This window comes from Hemicordylus capensis, chromosome 9 (assembly GCF_027244095.1).
Source record: "Hemicordylus capensis ecotype Gifberg chromosome 9, rHemCap1.1.pri, whole genome shotgun sequence".
NCBI classification, from domain to species: domain Eukaryota; kingdom Metazoa; phylum Chordata; class Lepidosauria; order Squamata; family Cordylidae; genus Hemicordylus; species Hemicordylus capensis.
In genome coordinates, this window is record NC_069665.1 from 32,374,900 (window position 1) to 32,390,656 (window position 15,757).

The following is a 15,757-nucleotide window of genomic DNA, read 5'->3' on the forward strand; positions in this document are numbered from 1 at the left end:
ACACTGGGGCAACTCTGCTTGCTGTGCCTTTGCTTGGGGAAAGGGTGCCCTCTTTTCCGGCAGGCAACGGGAGCAGAGCCTTCCTCGTGCTTCTCGGCACCGTCCCTGCCTGCCTTCCGCCCTCTCGGCCTTCATCCTTGGGTTTCCCTCCAGCCAGCCACCCCCTGAGGCCCAAAGCCACGCAGGGCCCGTCTCCAAGCAGAGACAGGAACCCAGACCCCCAAGGGCCCGGGGGGGGCGCCCGGGCAGTTGGCTCTGGGGCTTCCTTCTTGGCTTCTTGGGTAGCAATAGCAATAGCACTTACATTTATCTACCGCTCTATAGCCGGAGCTCTCTAAGCGGTTTACAATGATTTAGCATATCGCCCCCAACATTCTGGGTACTCATTTTACCGACCTCGGAAGGATGGAAGGCTGAGTCAACCTTGAGCCCCTGGTCAGGATCGAACTGGTAACCTTCTGGTTGCAGGGCGGCAGTTTTACCACTGCGCCACCAGTAGCTTCCTTCCCTCCCGCTTCGCCCCGTCTCTGCCCCCATCTCTCCCGGGAATGTGCGGGCCGAGATCTCCTCCATCTCGCTACCCTTTCCAAGAAGAGGGCGGCTACTGATGAGCCTCGGTGGTCCTGGCCCCATCTGTTCTGGGTGCCCACCTTGAGTTGGCGCGGTGTCTCCTGGGGGGCGAGGAGGTGGTCCGCTGAAGGCGCTTGGGCCTCCTGTCTGGATGCCCGCCACGCTAAGCCGTTGCCCTGTTTCTGAGCCGCTTCCTCTTTTGAGAGGGACGTGGCAGGTAGCCCAGAGAGTGGCTCGGCCGCTTGCCCTCCGCTGCTCCTCTGCACGCTGAGCGCTGCCGCCCTGCCCGGGTGCTCGATGGCCGGGGTTGGAAGCGGGGCTGGCCCTTGGCGGAGGGCTCTGGGCGGGCTTCCCTCTGCCCCGGCAGCACCCCGGGCCAGATTGCTCTCTCCTTCCCTCGCTGCCTCGTCTGCTGCCCTGGGAGCAAGCGGGTTGCTGGCCGCTGGGCTCTGGGTCCCTTCTGCCCTTGGCGGCAGCTTTGAAAGGGCCCCCGACACGTACGTGTGTGTGTGTGTTTGTGTGTGGGCAGGGCAGCGGGCTCTCTGCAGGGCTGGCGCTGCCCCTGCTCCAAGGCTGCCCTGGCTGGGGAGCAGCCTCCTTTCCCTGGGCAGAACCTCCTGGCCCTCCTGGAAGCTCGGCCTGCCTGCCTGCCGGGGCCCCCTCTTGTCCCTCCCTGCTGCATATGAATATTTGGTGTGACTCCTGCCTGGCCTGGCCTGGCCCCCGCCCCCGCCCCAGCTCATTTTAGGAAAAACCATGCCTGGGGCCTGCCTTTGGCCCCCCAGCCTTTCCCTCTCTGGCTGTTATTAAGCTGCTGGTTTGAGCCCCAGTGGGGTCGTTACGCATTTGCATATCGTTGGGGCTTTATAAAGGACAACAGCGACATCTGCGTGTGCCGCAGCGTTATGGGCCGGGGTGTGCATGTGCTTGTGCACAAAACAGAGTGAGCAGCCCCCGGAGGAGGAGGAGGGCCACCACCGCAGCCCTGCACACGCACACGCCGGGGTGGAGCGTGACCCCTTCTCCACGCCTCTGGCGAGTCTGCTGTCTGAGCCAGGGGTGCAGCACCCCCCACCCCACCCCACCCCACCGCCTGGGTCCAGGGCTCCCTGCCGCTCTGCCACGGAGCGGGTGAGGCCCTTGAGCGGCAAGGCGGCCAAGAGCGACCCCCACCGCCGGCTCATGAAGGCAAAGCGGTGGAGGGGTGGGCTGTCCCCCCCGCACAGAGAGGGGCGGCCTCCTCGCCATCTTCTCTGGTGTGGCTTGTGCGTGGATCCCGTTAATGCGAAGCCCCGAGGGTGGCGTTTGGGGGGGGCCGGTTCCCCCCAGGAGGGGCTGCTCTTCCCACGGCCCCGGCAGCCCCTGCTTCATGCGCCTGGAGCGTCCCGGCTGATCTCCCACTGCGGAGGGTCCCAGGCAGGCCGAGGTCCAGCTCCTGACTCTGCCGCGGGGGTCTCCCCCCCCCCACCCCACCCCGGCCCCCCTGCAAGGCTGCTCCTCTCTTGGGTGGATTAATGATATGCAAATAAAAGATGCACACAGGCTTCCCACTGTAGAGTGATTAACCACGGAAGGCATGAACAGCCGCGCCTCACTCCTCACCGGCAATCCTCTTCCCCGAGCATCTGCTTCGGCTGTGGCCTTTGGAACCCCTGGCAGCTGACAGGAGGCGTGGAGGGGGGCAGAGCGGGGAACACAGCAGCACCCTTCTCTGTGCCGCCGCCGCCCCCCGTCCTGTGCTGCTCCTGCTGTCTTTTGTAATCCAGCCACGCAGCAGCGCCAGGGCGATTCACAGAACACCCTGCTTTTCTCTTCGTGCTCCCGAGCTCATTAGCGAAATGATTATTCCTCATTAACTGCGAAAGCTTGTTCATTAGAAGCAGAAGAAATGCCCCAAAGATGCCAGTGCTGTTAATCCTCCGCTCTGCCGCTTGGCAGTAAGTAACTCCAGTGCCAGGATTTTCCGTACGGAAGAGACGCGTGCCCATCCTCGCCGTTTGCTCCTGTGAGTTTTTTAGGACGAAGAGGGAGAAGAGCCCGCCCGCCCGCCCGCCCCCGGTTTTGCATGTTTTGTAAATTCCCGTTAAGCGAGACGCCAATTAATATTCCCGTGGCATGACTTTATTTTTGTGTCTTCCTTTTGTCTCCAGCCCCCGTCCCTGGCTCCGCGCCGCCCGATGCCAGCCGAACGCCGCTCAGGATCCACAGCCACCCAGGCAGTGTAAGTCAGCCGCTGTGTTGTCTGCAGCGCCGCCCCGGGATGCTTCCAGCGCCGCCGTGGGAGCGCCTGGGGCTCTGGAGCGGTGCCTCCTGGCCTCTCTGGCGGGCCCCCGGGCGGGCGTCACAAGCACCACCTTCCGCCCCACCCTGCCTGGGCTTCCCAGGGGCTCTCCTTGCGAAGGGCTTCCCGCCAGCCCCGTTCAGCTCCCTGCTGGTAGCAGCGCGGAGAGGTGGATCTGCTCCTGGAAGAGGCTTCTCCTTGTCCTGCTGCTGGGTATGGCTGGGCCAGGCGTGGCAGGCGTGGACCCCGGCATTTCCCGCCGACTCCCTGTGGCACCCGGCCTTCCAAGCACACCCAGGGGCAAAATCCGTGCCCAGCCGAGCGGGCGTGCTGGAGCCTGCGCCTCACCCAGACCCCTCTCTCCGTGGGTGCCAGTGCCTGAAGCCGCCCGGCGTGTGCCTTGGCCGCCAGCTGCCCCACGCCCAGCCAGAGCACGCTTTGGGCTGCCTTCGGAGGTCTGAGGGGGGACCTCCTGTCTTGTGCCGCCTCCTCTCTCTCTCTCTGCAGACTTGGCATCGTTCCACCAGCTGGTGCCTGCGTCCTTGCAGCCTCTTCCTCTGCCATCTCTCCCTCGATGTTGGCTCTCTCGCTCTTGCCTGGGTTGGACTTGCCTTTCCCCTTTCCCCTCCCTCCCTCTCTCGTCTTGGTGCTAGCTCTAAAGGACCCTGCGTGGCAAAGGAGCTGGTGGCTTGCCCGCCTCGTGGCTTCTGATGCCCAGTTGCCCCTGGCACCGAGAGGCAGGCAGGCGGGCGGGCGGGGGAGCTTCGGCGGGCCGTCCTGGCTCTTGACGCCTCCTCCTCCTCCTCCATCTTCCCTTTCCCGGAAGGCTCTGGGATGCCAGCCGGGCTTGGGAGAGGCATCATGGCGGAGCTGGCAGCCTTTGTCTTCTGTCGTGCTGGCTCCGCTGCGGCAGCAGAAGCCCCAGGGCTGGGCGGGGGCTGCTCCTGGGGGTCCGGTTGGCACCTGGCCAGGGGGGGAGCCCCAGAGAGAGGCTCCTCCGGCCCCCGTGCCCTCAGCCGCCGTCTGCCTGCCTGCTCCCGGGCTCTGGCTCGCCTCCCTCGCTCTTCCGCAGCCCCGTCTGGCCCACGGACAGGACCCCTGGAACACAGACCCGCTGCTGCTCTCGCACGGAAGGGTGGCGTTGCCACTGAATGGATGGCACGGTGCCAACGCGGCTGCCATCCGCCCTTGCAGTCTCTTCCCTTTCTTCCCTCCCTCCCTCCCTCCCTCCACCCCCTCACTCGCTCACTCTCCCCTCCTCCCTCCGCCAGCTTGACGTTAATTAACACACGGATTAATTGATTTTTAAAAGCTGAAGAATTACGGCCAACTTTTCCCACAGGGTGCCGTCTCCAGCTGCCTGGCACCATCCTGCCTTTCGCGGTGGCGGGGGGGGGGGGCCCACACACGGCAGAGCCAAGGCAGCCCCTGCAAGAGGAGCGCGGCGGCGGCGGCGGCAGCTGCTGCTGGGAGAGGCAAGGTCCTCCCGCCGCCGCCTGCCTTGCAAGAGGTGGGTCTTGCCGCTTGTGAGCAGCCGCCCAGGAGCCCCCTCCAAAGCCAAAGCTTTTCTGAGCACCTCGGAGGCAAAAGGTGTGTGCGCCTCTCAGCCCACCCCCAGGGCTTGGCTCGGCTCATTAGCAACGCCCCCCCCCCAAAAAAAGTCCCAGTCTCTCTGCTGTGTTTAATTAAATGCTTAGGAAGGGGAGGGCTGCCCACCCCAGAGCCTCCGTCTCCCCCCTCCCTGCCCCCCATCACGGACTTGCTCATGGTGAAGAGTCTGAAGCGGCTGCAGGCTCAGGGGGGGCGCTCGGGGGGGGCGCTGAGCCTGCCCCTGCCAGGGCTTGGGGGTCTGCTTCACACCCCTGCCCCCGGCTGGCATGAGAGGAAGCCTCCTCACCCGCCTGGCTTCCCTTTCCCTTCCTTTTCTCCCTTCTCCTTAGAAACACGAAGCAACTGAAGCGACGCGTAGAATCCATTATGCAAATGGGGGGATTTGCATAATGTCTCCTGGCTGGGAAATGCAAATGAGCTGTATAATTTATGAGTGCCGGGGTCTGTCTGCGCACTTGCCCAGGGCAGAGGCTCACTCTGCGAACACCAGTGGAAGTGGGGCCAGACCCCCCCCCAGCCCGGCCCGGCCCGGCCCAGGGGAGGCTGCTGCTGGGTGGGCTTGGAAGGCGCAGGGGAGCCCTCCTGGGCGCAGGGAGCAGGATCCAGGCCGGTCCCTGGCGAGCGCTTGCTCAGCAGCCGCGGGGCGTGGTTGCTGGCCGGCCAGGCGCTTGGGAGGGCCACCCTGCTCCCAGGCTTGGAGGGCGCCTGTCCCTGGCACCCGGGCAATGCCAGGAAGGGCCGTGATGGCAGGACCGCTCGGAGTCCCGGGCCTGGGGAGCAGGAGGGGGGGGGCCCCCCCAGCTGAGCTCTCCTGCCGGGCTGCAAAGGGGAGCCCCTTGAAGCGCTCTCGGCCTTGGTCTGGAGGTCCTGCACCGCCAGGGCAGCAGCCGGGCACACAGCCCCGGACAATCGGATCAGGATCCGGTCAGGCCATCTCGGGGACAAAAGGGGCAGCCGAGTAAGATGCCCCACGCGGGAAGCTTTGCCCGTGTTTGTGAGGCGGGGAAGACGGAAGGGCCGGGGCAGCGCCTCCTGGCAGGGCTGGGGAGACCCCTGAGCCTGGAACCCCGGAGAGCGGAGCGGAGCTGGGTGGGCCGCGGGCCTGGCTCAGGAGCGCTCCAGCCACGGGTCCCTGCCTGCCCCGGCTGCGGGGCTCTGAAGGGCAGCGCTCTCCTGCGGGGCTCCTGTCTGCTCGGCAGCCTCCGCCCCAGCCCCAGCTGCCCCTCCCCGGAGAGACGCCCCGCTCTGTCGGCCTGGGAGAACCCGACATGCCCCCCCCCCCCCGCTGGCTGGCTGCCGTGCAGCAGGGCCTGAGCGTCCACCTGCTGCGTCTCCCCAGCGCTTTCCGGCGGGGGAGCCTCCGGTGCCGCACTGCTGCTGCTGCTGCCAGCCTGCCCCCAGCGCCCCTTGGGCTGCCGCCTGCTTCCCTTCAGCGGCCGCACGGAGGGTCCTGGCTCTGCCGGAATTCCTTGGAGGAGGAGCCCGTTGATGGGCTGCCTGCCGGCCGGCGCCTCCTGGGGGGGGTCTTCACGCCCCTCCCCTGCCCCCCACCAGTCCTCCTGGCTTGCCTGGAGCGAGAGCGAGAGAGACCCCGCGCCCCTGGGCAGAAGGGCCCGGCCAGTGGCTGGCAAAGGGCCCCTTTGGGCCTTCCTAGTGTGCCCTGCCTGCAGGACGCGGCCTGAGCTGTGCGCTGCTGCCCCTCCGCCCCAAACGCCGGCCTTCCTGCCTGACCCCTTCCTTGCCTGCGGGCGTGAGGAGAAGGTTACGGCTTGCTGGCGGGCATGCCTGCAGGGGAGCCCCCCCCCCCGGGCAGAGCCGGCTCCTGCTGCTGGAGGCCTCCCCTCCCTTCTCGCAGCCCTGCCCCCCCCGCAAGGGAGAGCTGGAGGGGGCCGGGAGACGGAGGGGTCTGGGCGGTGGCCCTGCTGGCCTCCCCAGAGATGCGTTGCCCCCTGGCCTGCTGTGGGGCTCTGCTAGGGGCAGGGTCTTCATCCAGTCCACAGGCCTGCCTCAGGGTCAGGGCGGGGGGAGGGATTGCGTGCACACACACCCAGACTGAGCCCCAGCCATGGGGCTGACACGGTGAAGAGGGCCCTTGAAGTGTGGGTCCCGCCAGGCACGGTGGAGAAGTGCCCGGGCCACAGGGCCGGTCTCTGTAGCGGCCAGGCGCCTCGGTGGGCTTGGAAGGAGCGGAGAGGCACTTGCCGGAGACACGCCGGCCCCCCAGTGTGCTGTGGGCCACAGCCAGCCAGCGCCCCGAGCCCTGGGGCAGGTGGAGCCGTGGGGTGCTCGGCCTGCCTGACTCCCGCTTCCCTCTCTGCAGGCTGGAGCAAGAGGGGCTGCGGTCTCTGGCGGCCCTGCGGGAGCTGCGGGGAGAGGCTGGCCGCCGCCAGGAGGAGCTGGAGGCAGAGGTAGGTCCTCTCTGGGGAGGTGGGCCGGGCGGCTGCAGCTGCTCAGAGCAGGAGCAATGGAGGGAGGGAGGGGGCGGGAGGCCTCGGGCCTTGACCCGGCCGGGGAGTGGCTGGCCCTGGGCTGGGGGCCCCCGAGGGGTCTGCTTTGGCAGCCCCTCGCCCTCCTGCTGCTCTGAGCGTGTCCGTCGGGGCAGGAGGCCCCCTTGGCTCCTCTTCCCCGGGGGGCAGGCAGGGGCAAAGCGCTGCTGCTCGCGAGCGGGGGGGGGGGCAACTGTCCGGGGGCGGGAGGCTGTAGCCGGGGGCCCTGCCAGGGAGCCTGGGCGGCAGGGAGGAGCGGGGGGCCTCTCCCGGCCCCCTCACCGGGGGGCCAATGACCTCCCGCTCGGCCCCGGCTGGGAGAGGGGCAGAGAGGTGCCTCTTGACTGCCCTCCCGGGGGCAGCAGCCGGGTGGAGGGTTCCCTTCCCGGACTCCCCGGCAGGGGCTGCTTGCTCCTGCTCCTCTTCCAGGCTCCTGAGGGCCAGGGGCGCAGCCCAGCGCCGCACGGTGGCTTTCTGGACAGCCCCCTGCCCGGAGCCCCCAGGCCCCAGCCCTCTGGCCAGCTTGGGCTTCCTCTCCTGCAAGACCGGCCCCCTGGCAGGCCGGCTGGGCAGGGGCTGGAACGTGGAGGGTGGCCCTGCCGGTGGCCGGAGGGCCATCCCTCGGGGGGCTGGCCAGAGCCCTGCAGGCCGGGAGGAGCCACGTGGCAGCCGTCTGCTGGGACTCCTCCCCCCCCCCCCGCCTGGGGGCTCCCTGCCCTCGGCCTCCAGGACACCGGGGGGGGGGGCCCAGCATGGCCGTTGGGCTCCCAGTCGGAAGGTCCCCCCCCACGGAGCCTCCTGGGCTCGCAAGCCAGCCTGCCCAGCCAGCCCAGTGGCTTTGGAGAGTGTGGCAGTGCCAGGAGGACTGCTCCCCCCCCCCCGCCCGGGTGCCAAGGGGGGGTAGACAGCCTCGCCTGGCCCCACTCCCCGTGCCTCAGTGGGAGGTGGTGGCCAGTTGCGCCTCCCTGCTGTGCTGGTTGCAAGAAGAGGGCTGGAGGCATTTGCCCCCCCCCCCGCGGCAGGGCTCCGCCCGGGGCAGGAGGGGGCGCTCCGCCTTGCCCGCGAAGCCCTGAGGACGGGCAGGGCTGCTCCCCGCCCGGGAGGCTTTCTCCACAGCCCGCCCTTCCCGCTGGCCGTGGGGGTCCCCCAGGGCAAGATCCCGGCTGAGCAGGGCCTCGGCCCACCCGCCGGGGGCGACCTGGGGCTGGTCCTGGGAAGGAGGGTGCAGGCGGGCACTGGGGCTGCGCAGGAGGCCCCGGTTCCCTCCCTCCCTCCCTCTGGCAGTCCCTGCCTCAGCAATCAGCCTTGGTCACCCGAGAGCGGAAGAGACAGGTTGTGAGTTGACATCAGTGGCTTTAATGCCGCCATTTGCATGGAGCGCAGAGTGGCGCTTCTCTGCCGCGTCTAACCGCGGCGGCTCCGTCAACACCTCGCTTCCCTTTAATCCTTTGCTGCCATGGGGGGGGGGGGCGGGGGAGGCCGCTGGAAATCCGGCTCTCGCTGCTCCCGCCAGTGTCTCCAGAAATGACTGGAAGGAATTGCCTCTGGGGAGGGATGGCGGAGTGGATCATCCTGCTTCAAGTGGGGGGGGGAGGCGGCGGCGGCGGCCTAAAAATGCTGCCGCCTCCGCCAAACCCTGCGGGGGGGGGCACCTCATGTCTGCTGTGGGTCTCAGCTGCTCAGTCCACAGCCCCGCCACGGTTTTGCTTATAGGGGCAATTTATTCTGCAGGCACATAGGAGGCGGCCGTATTCTGGGTCAGACCCTCGGTCCGTCTCGCTCAGGATGGTCTCCCCAGACTGGCAGCGGCTCCTCCAAGGTTGCAGGCAGGAGTCTCTCTCCCAGCCCCCCTTGCTTGGAGATGCTGCTGCCAGGGAGGGCACTTGGGACCCAGATGCTCTTCCCAGAGCGGCTCCGTCCTCCCCTAAGAAGGGGAGCCTCACTTCTAGTCTCCCATTCCAATGCAGCCGGGGGTGGACCCTGCTTAGCTAAGGGGACCCGTCAGGCTTGCGGCCACCAGCCCAGCCCTCCTCCTCCTCCTCCTCCTCCTCCTCCTCCGCATTTATTCCCCTGGATCTCAGAAAGTGCCTGGCTGGGCTTGAGATGGAAGCTTTCCTCAGGCAGCCTTTCCATGGGGTGTGGCGGGTGGGGTGGGGAGAAGGGCGCTTGCAGAGGCAGGGGTCAGGCAGTGGGGCCGCAGTGTGCTCCGGAGCGGCCGGGGAGCGTCTCCCCAGGAAGCCCTGCTTTGGGCGGGGCAGGGAAGGCAGGACCCCAGTGGGGGGTGGGGGGCAGCAGTGGGCCTTGGCTCCTGCCGTGGGGAGTGGCAGCCGTCCGTTCTAGGCGCCCCCCCCCCCGAAAGCTCTCTCGGTTCCCGCCTTGAGCAGCTTGATCCTGGATTACTTACTGGGTGACCCAAATAAAGGGACTTGCCGCCTTCCTTGACGACCCCCACATTTCCCTGGGAACCCCTTGCAGGCGGATTTTGTCTCAGACCTTTTGGAAACCAAATATGGGGCACCCCCCACCCGATGCGCCTCTTCTTGAGCTGCTCACAGGCTGGCGAGGCACAGAGACCCTTGGCGGGCCCCTTGCCCGGTCCTGCCTCGGCAAGGCCTCTCCTCCTCCTCCTCCTCCTCCTGCTTCCCAGCAGCCCCCCGGAAGGCTTTTCCCCAGTGGAGCCGGCTTGGCTTGGCTGGCAGGGAGGCTGGCCTGAGTCCCCAGGAAGGGGCCGCTCTGCCCTTGCCCTCCCGCTCACCCCCTGGGCCAGCCGTGCCCCGGAGAGCCCGGGGCTGCAGCAGGGAGGAAGGGCATGGCCCAGAGGCAGGGCGGGCACAAGGCAAGGCTGCCAGTCGTGGCCAGTGCCTCCGTGCCGCTCCCAGGCCCTGGCTCTGGTCTGCTGCGGTTGTGCAGCCGGCACGCCCCAGGCGGTCTCTCTCGGGGCGAGGGGGGGCTGCTGCCCTTAGAGCTTGGCCCCCCGGGAGGCACACACACACACACGGCAGGGGAGCGTGAAGGGAGGAGGCCCGTGGCCGGCGGGGGCTTCCGTGGCACGTGCCCGGTGCCATTGCTGCCCTCTGCTTTTGCACAGGGTCTGATGGCGACAGAGGGGAGCCTCTGGGGACGGGCTGCTCCTGCGCCTCCCGGCTGGTGAATTCCCAGCTGCCCCGCCCCGTGGAGGACCTGCCAGTGTGGGGTGGCATTGCCTGTTCCCTGCTCCCCTGGGGGGCGGGGGGCGGAATCCATGCTGGGGTGTGTGTGTGTGTGAGATTCCCTCCTTTCAGAGGAGCACAGCCAGCAAATGAGGGGCTCCTTGGCAGAACAAAGGTGTTCTTGAGGGCTCCGTCACAGACCCGCTAATGCGCCCTGTCTGGTCCCTTCCCTCTGCCAGACAGTCCCTGCAGGATGAGTCACTTCTACTGTCTGATAATCAAGGTGGATTTTCAAAAAGCTGCCATTTTGGAATTATGCGGGGGGGGGCGGGGGGGCGGCGGAAGCAGGATGCGAAGGCCGAGGGAGCCCCCTGCTGCCCTGCGCCAGAACTGCAGGCCTGAGCAGCAGGAGCCGCCGGAGCACAGCCGGGACCCCTTGGTGCCCTGGGGGGGGCGGGGGGGCTGCAGCGTTGTGTGCACACACACACACACACACACACCTCTCTGTGGCTGTTCGCAGCGCGGTTTTGCTGCTCCTGCATCAAGTGAGCGTCTGGGGAAAGAGGCAGCACCCCACCTCCTGCAGGCGGCAGCTGTGCCTTGAAGCTGCCCTCCACACACAGTGCGCGGGGGGGGGGGGGGGTGGCCTTCCTTGGAGGCCCCCCAGAGTGAGACCGTCCTCCCCCCCCCCCCCCCGATGGCTGCCCCCTGCCCTGCTCTGGGCCTGACTGGCTCCACTCTCCAACTCTCCTTCCCCCTGAGACCCTCCTCGGAACGGTCACCCAGACTCTGCCCCCTCGATCTTGCCCTGCCCGTGGAGTCTTTGCCTCCTTGGCGTGGTGAGGAAGCCCTTCCCGGGGCTGGCGTGGGCCGTCCTGCCTCTCCCGAGGCTCCTCCCGCAGGAGGCTCCAGGCCGGCCCTGCCTGAGCGGGGTTGCTCTGTCTGGATCGGTTCTGGATCAGTCCCTGCTGCCTTCCACTGACCACGGCCTTGTGCTCCAGAGGCTTGCCGAGGGGCTGCCGGGGCGTGTGGCCTGGTCTCTTCTCCTCTGCAGCCGGGAAGTCGAGCTGACCCGGCGCCGGCTTGTGCTGGGCGCTCCTCTCCCGCTCTTTGGGGAAACAGTCGCGCGTCTCCCGTCTGGTGGCACCTCACCTCTTTGCCAGGATTTCCCAAGTCCCTTTCAGAGCTTTCCTGGGATGTGGTTCATCCAGCTCTGAGGGTGACAAGCATTTATATACAGCTTTTCAACACAAGTGCCCAGAGAGAGAGGAGGATGGCTCCCTGTCCCCAAAGGGCTTCCAGTCTGAAAAAGAAACACAAGACAGGCCACGGCCACTGGAGGGATGCTGTGCTGGGGATGGAGAGGGCCACGCGCTCTCCCCCTGCTCCATAAAGAGAACCGCCCCTTTGGAAAGGGGCCTCTTTGTTCAGGTTAGCAGGGCGGATGGGTTTGAGGACTGGTGTTTCCTGGCCCCCCTGCTCTGCCTTGCATGGCAGCCCTGGCCCTTTGCCCTCCCCTTGCCACCCAGGCCCCCTTTTAGGAGGAGATGGCAGCCAAAGAGGCCTTCCGCCTCCTCTTGGGCACCCACTTCCCTGCCCCTTTCCCTGCTCTAAGCATCTCTTGCCTCTCTGCATGTTGCCCATGGCAGTTGGGAGAGTTGTAGCCCATGGGGCTGAGGCCAGAATGGTTTTTTTGGGGGGGGGGGTCTCCGTTGCCTCGGACTAGCTTTACCCTCCCATGGGCAACTGGGATCTCTGGATACAGCCTCAAGGGCAAAGTGGGCCTTGCCCTACTTTTTTTTGGGGGGGGGGAGGGAATAGGGCCTCCCCAGAGCTGCTTCTGGCTGTAGTGGCCACAACCCCGTCTGCGTCTCTTGTGGCCCCCCCCTCCCCTGCTCTGACGGAAACCTCTCTGGCCTTTGTCGTTTCCCTGATTTCCATTTTGTATCCTAAAATATGCACTCCAGGTTCCGCTCGACAGACGCCCCTAATCTAATCTCCACGTCTGCTTTCTAATTTTTGCAGTCAGGATAAAACAAATTGGCCTGCGTTAATTGTCTGCACAGTGGCCCGGAGCTTCGAGCTGTGATTTACGAGCGCAAAGCAAGCCCTCTGCAACACATTTTTCTTAATTTATTTTTAATGAGTCTCTCAATTAATTTTCTTGGAAACATCTTAATGATGTTGGAGGCGGGTGTTAATGAGGTCTAAACTCGTGCTTCATTTTGCATATTTTCAAGTGCCGAACAGCGTCGCGTGTTTTCAAGCCTGATCCTTCCCCTGTTTGCCGGGGGGGGGAGGCGTGAGAGAGAGAAGCCTCATGGAGGGCCTCCCCCCCCCCCCGCTTCCCTCCTCCGGTGCTTGTCCAAGGGCTGCTGGGACAGGAGGAAGGGAGCAGCAGGAGCCCCCCACGCAGGGCAGGTTTTGTTGCTTGCTGGCCGCCAGGCTTCCAGAAGGGCAGCTGCCAGGGCCCTCTGTGCTTGTGCCCCATCTGAGCCCACCCCAATCCCTGGGGCTCAGCCGTCCCCCCCCCCTTGCACAGAGGAGATGGAGCCCCCGGGCAGGTGAGAGCACGTCCGCAAACTGGCCTGGGCTCTTGGGCGCAGTGCTCTGCCTCCCTCCGGAAGCCCCTTGGGCTGGTTTGTTGCTGGGGAAGAAGGCCGGCCAGCCCCCTGCAGGGCCTTGCACGCGCCCGGCAGGTGGCACCCCCCCCGAGACACTCTGCAGCCTCTCCAGCCCCCAAGCCTGGACCGCAGAGCCTCCGTTTGGCAGGGAGGGAGCTCTCCCAGCTGGGGCTGCTCCCCGCCCTCCACACTCTCGGCCAGGCGTGTCCCGGGAGCAACAGGAGGGGCCCTGCAGGGTCAGGTGCGGGGTGGGGGGCAGGTCTTCCCTCGGCTCGTTGCTCCGGCAGAGGGGCGCACAGGACCTTTGCCCACCCCCGCTGGTATCTTCTCGCTGCCAGGGGAGTGCTAGGCGTTTGCGCAGGCCGGGGGCAGAGCCTGCAATGGCAGAGCCCTGCCCAGCTTCCCTTTCCTCCTGCCCCTGAGCTGTGCCAAGACGCCCCCACAGGCTGGCCCAAGGGGCCCCAGGCTGCCTGAGTGCTGAAGGCCCCAGTGGGCCAGCCCAGCAAGCCAGGGCTGGGCCGGCTTCAGGGAGGAGCTTTGCGCGGCTGGTGGAGGCTGCTCCGGCTCGAAGTGGCCCCAGGCCCGGCGGAAGCCTCTGCAGAGCTTGTCTGGCTGCCACTGCAAGCAGCTGCGGAAGGGAGAGCACCCCACAGAAGGCAGACGTGCTGGGCACGCCCCAGAGGCCCTCAGAGAGGGGAGGCCGTCCGTCCGTCCCCCCTTGGCACAGCTCGGCTCCTGGCCACAGCAGCCCCTGCACCCATCACAGCTGACCCACAGCAGGGCAGCTGTGGGGCGCAGGCATCAGTGGCCATGGTAGCCACACAGGGCTTCACTGTGCATCCCTTGGTGAGGCAATCCGGCACAGCCGAGCTGCCCAAGAGCCCAGAAGGGTGGGGGCAGCCCCCCCCCCCAAAGGGCTTGCCCAGCTCCACAAGGCCCCTGTGCCTCTGCTTCCATTCTAGGCCAGAGGCCCCCGGGGAACCACCCACCCTGCCAAGGGCCCGCGGGGTCTTCTCCCCCATGTGAGGCCGGCTGTTTCTGGAGGAGCTGCGTCTTTCTGTGTGGCCAGCAGCCACCTTCTGCCGCTGGGCATCCTGCTCGGCCCCAGGCACTTGTGTCTTCCTGTGCGGGGGGGGGGGGCTGCTATCGATCGACCGGGTGCTTTTGGAGGGAAAGGGCCCTCCATTATTGATCCTCGGCAGGAGCTGCAGTTGGCAAGGAGGGAAGGATTAACACCTCGCAGCCGACAACTTGTTCTTGGGCGGCCAGCTGGTGCGAGCACAAGTGCTCCGCAGCCCAGTTCCCGGGGGGAGAACAGCCTCGTACATCGCTGTCTGGCGCAGCAGCAGCAGCAGCAGGAGGCCGGGCCGTCTCCCTGGGGGGCCTTCCTTTCTGCACCCAAACGGCCCTGCTGCAGCGGGGGCGGGTGGGTGGCTGTCCGGGCAGGGGAGGAGGGAGACCTGGGACCAGCCCTCGGGGCTCCCCTCTCTCTCTCACCGGTCTTGGGCCGCAGTAGGGAGATGTCGGCCCGCCGCATCCCCCGCGCTACTCGGGAGCCTCTTCGGGGCGAAGGGCCTCTGCCCACCCGAGGTTTGACGTGCCGCCAGCCGTGGCTGGCTAGGGGGGCTTGGCGCTGGCTTTGGGAAGCAGCCTCTTGCCTCCTAAGCTGTGGAGCCGAGCAAAGTGCTGCCCAGACGCCGGCAGAGCCGCCGCTTCCTGCAGCTGCAGCCGCCAGAGGGCCCCGCATGCCGAGGGGCTGGAGAGTCTGCCAGGGGCACAAGCCCAGGGGCCTGCCCCGCCTCGCGGCACAGCCTGGAGGCTTCTTGCAGCGCCTTCTCTCCCTGGGCCCCCCATGCTTGGCAAGGAGGGGCGGCAGGGGGAGGACACGGTCCCCCCAGAGCTTGGCAGTGTGGGGCTGCGGGACCCCCAGCAGAGAGAGACTCAAGGCAAGCTCAGAGGCCGTTCCAGGGAGTGCCTTGGCCAAGCCTGTGCTCCTTGTTCGGGGTAGTGCCAAGATGGCAGCTGAGCAGGGCCAGCCCGAGGGGCACTGCCTGGCACTGGTGAGGACCTCCCTGCACGGACCCCTGAGAAGCCCTTGCAGAGTCTCTTCCCAGGGCTGCTCCTCGGCCCCTTGACCATGCGGCCGACCACCACAGGTGCCGCACTGCGAGGAGATCGTTCAGGAGCTCCAGGAAGATCTGGCCGTGTCTCCAGCCTCCCAGGGTGCCGCTGAAGGCAGCTCCTGCCGCCAGGAAGAGGAGGAGGAGGAGGAGGCGGCAGCGGCCCCGCAGCAGCAGCAGAAGGAGCGCCTCTTGCATCACAAGCGGAAGATGCTGCAGAGTGAGGTGGAGGCCCTGGGGAAAGATGCTGCCACTGCTTGAGCTGGCCCTCTTCCGGGGGTGGGGGTGGGCGGGCTGCGGGGATGACCGTGTGCCAGTTGGGAGCTGCCTGCCCCATATGCCGCTTGTGAGTCTGTCCCCCCAAGTGTGCATGGAATAGTCGGCACAGTTCCCCTTGGCCTGGCCTCGGGGGGTGGGGGCAGAGAGGCCCCTCCTGCCCTGAGGTCGGCATGTCTTCTGCTCTGCCCCTGCTCCCAGGTGCATCGGCTGAAGGAGCTGCTGCGGGCAGAGCCGCTGGAGGCCTGCACGCTGGCGGAGGAGCTGCACGGGCAAGGCCGGGCGCTCCACACCGTGCAGAAGGCCACACGGCAGCTGGAGGCAGAGTCCCGGAGGGAGACCACTGAGCAGGTGAGGCCAAGGGGGCCCTGCCGCCCTTAAGTAGAACAGGATTCCACCTCCAGGAGAACGAGAACCAGCAGAGCTTCTGCAACGCTAAGTCCTGACTCGCTAGAGTTTTTCCAGAGTGTCTATAAGCCTGTGGATAGGGATGGCGTGGAAAGTGCGTGGTCAGGAGCCTCAGAGAAGGGATCAAAGCTAACCTTGCTCCTGTTCTAAGATACTTTTAAGCAAGTTCCATATCAAAACAAATAGGCAATAACCATAAGAGACAAAAAAAGTGTGCCATGTCTCTCATAAT

At 66.6% G+C, this 15,757-nt stretch overlaps 1 protein-coding gene across 10 annotated transcripts in view; it reads left to right on the forward strand.

Annotated features, from left to right (window-relative positions):
• The window catches only part of PMFBP1 (polyamine modulated factor 1 binding protein 1), a 39,704-nt gene that overhangs the window by 14,308 nt on the left and 9,639 nt on the right, over window positions 1–15,757 (forward strand). For 9 of the 10 annotated variants that reach the window (XR_008311238.1, XM_053270844.1, XM_053270846.1 and 6 more), the window contains 4 exons: window positions 2,721–2,791; window positions 6,783–6,870; window positions 14,878–15,066; window positions 15,319–15,468. Coding sequence is in view for 9 of the 10 variants with exons in the window: in XM_053270844.1 (XP_053126819.1) it covers window positions 2,721–2,791; window positions 6,783–6,870; window positions 14,878–15,066; window positions 15,319–15,468 (498 nt within the window). In the remaining variant the exon portion in view is untranslated. Of the gene's footprint in view, window positions 1–2,097; window positions 2,576–2,720; window positions 2,792–6,782; window positions 6,871–14,877; window positions 15,067–15,318; window positions 15,469–15,757 lie in introns of those variants that run through there. The other variant, XM_053270853.1, reaches the window with a different exon arrangement.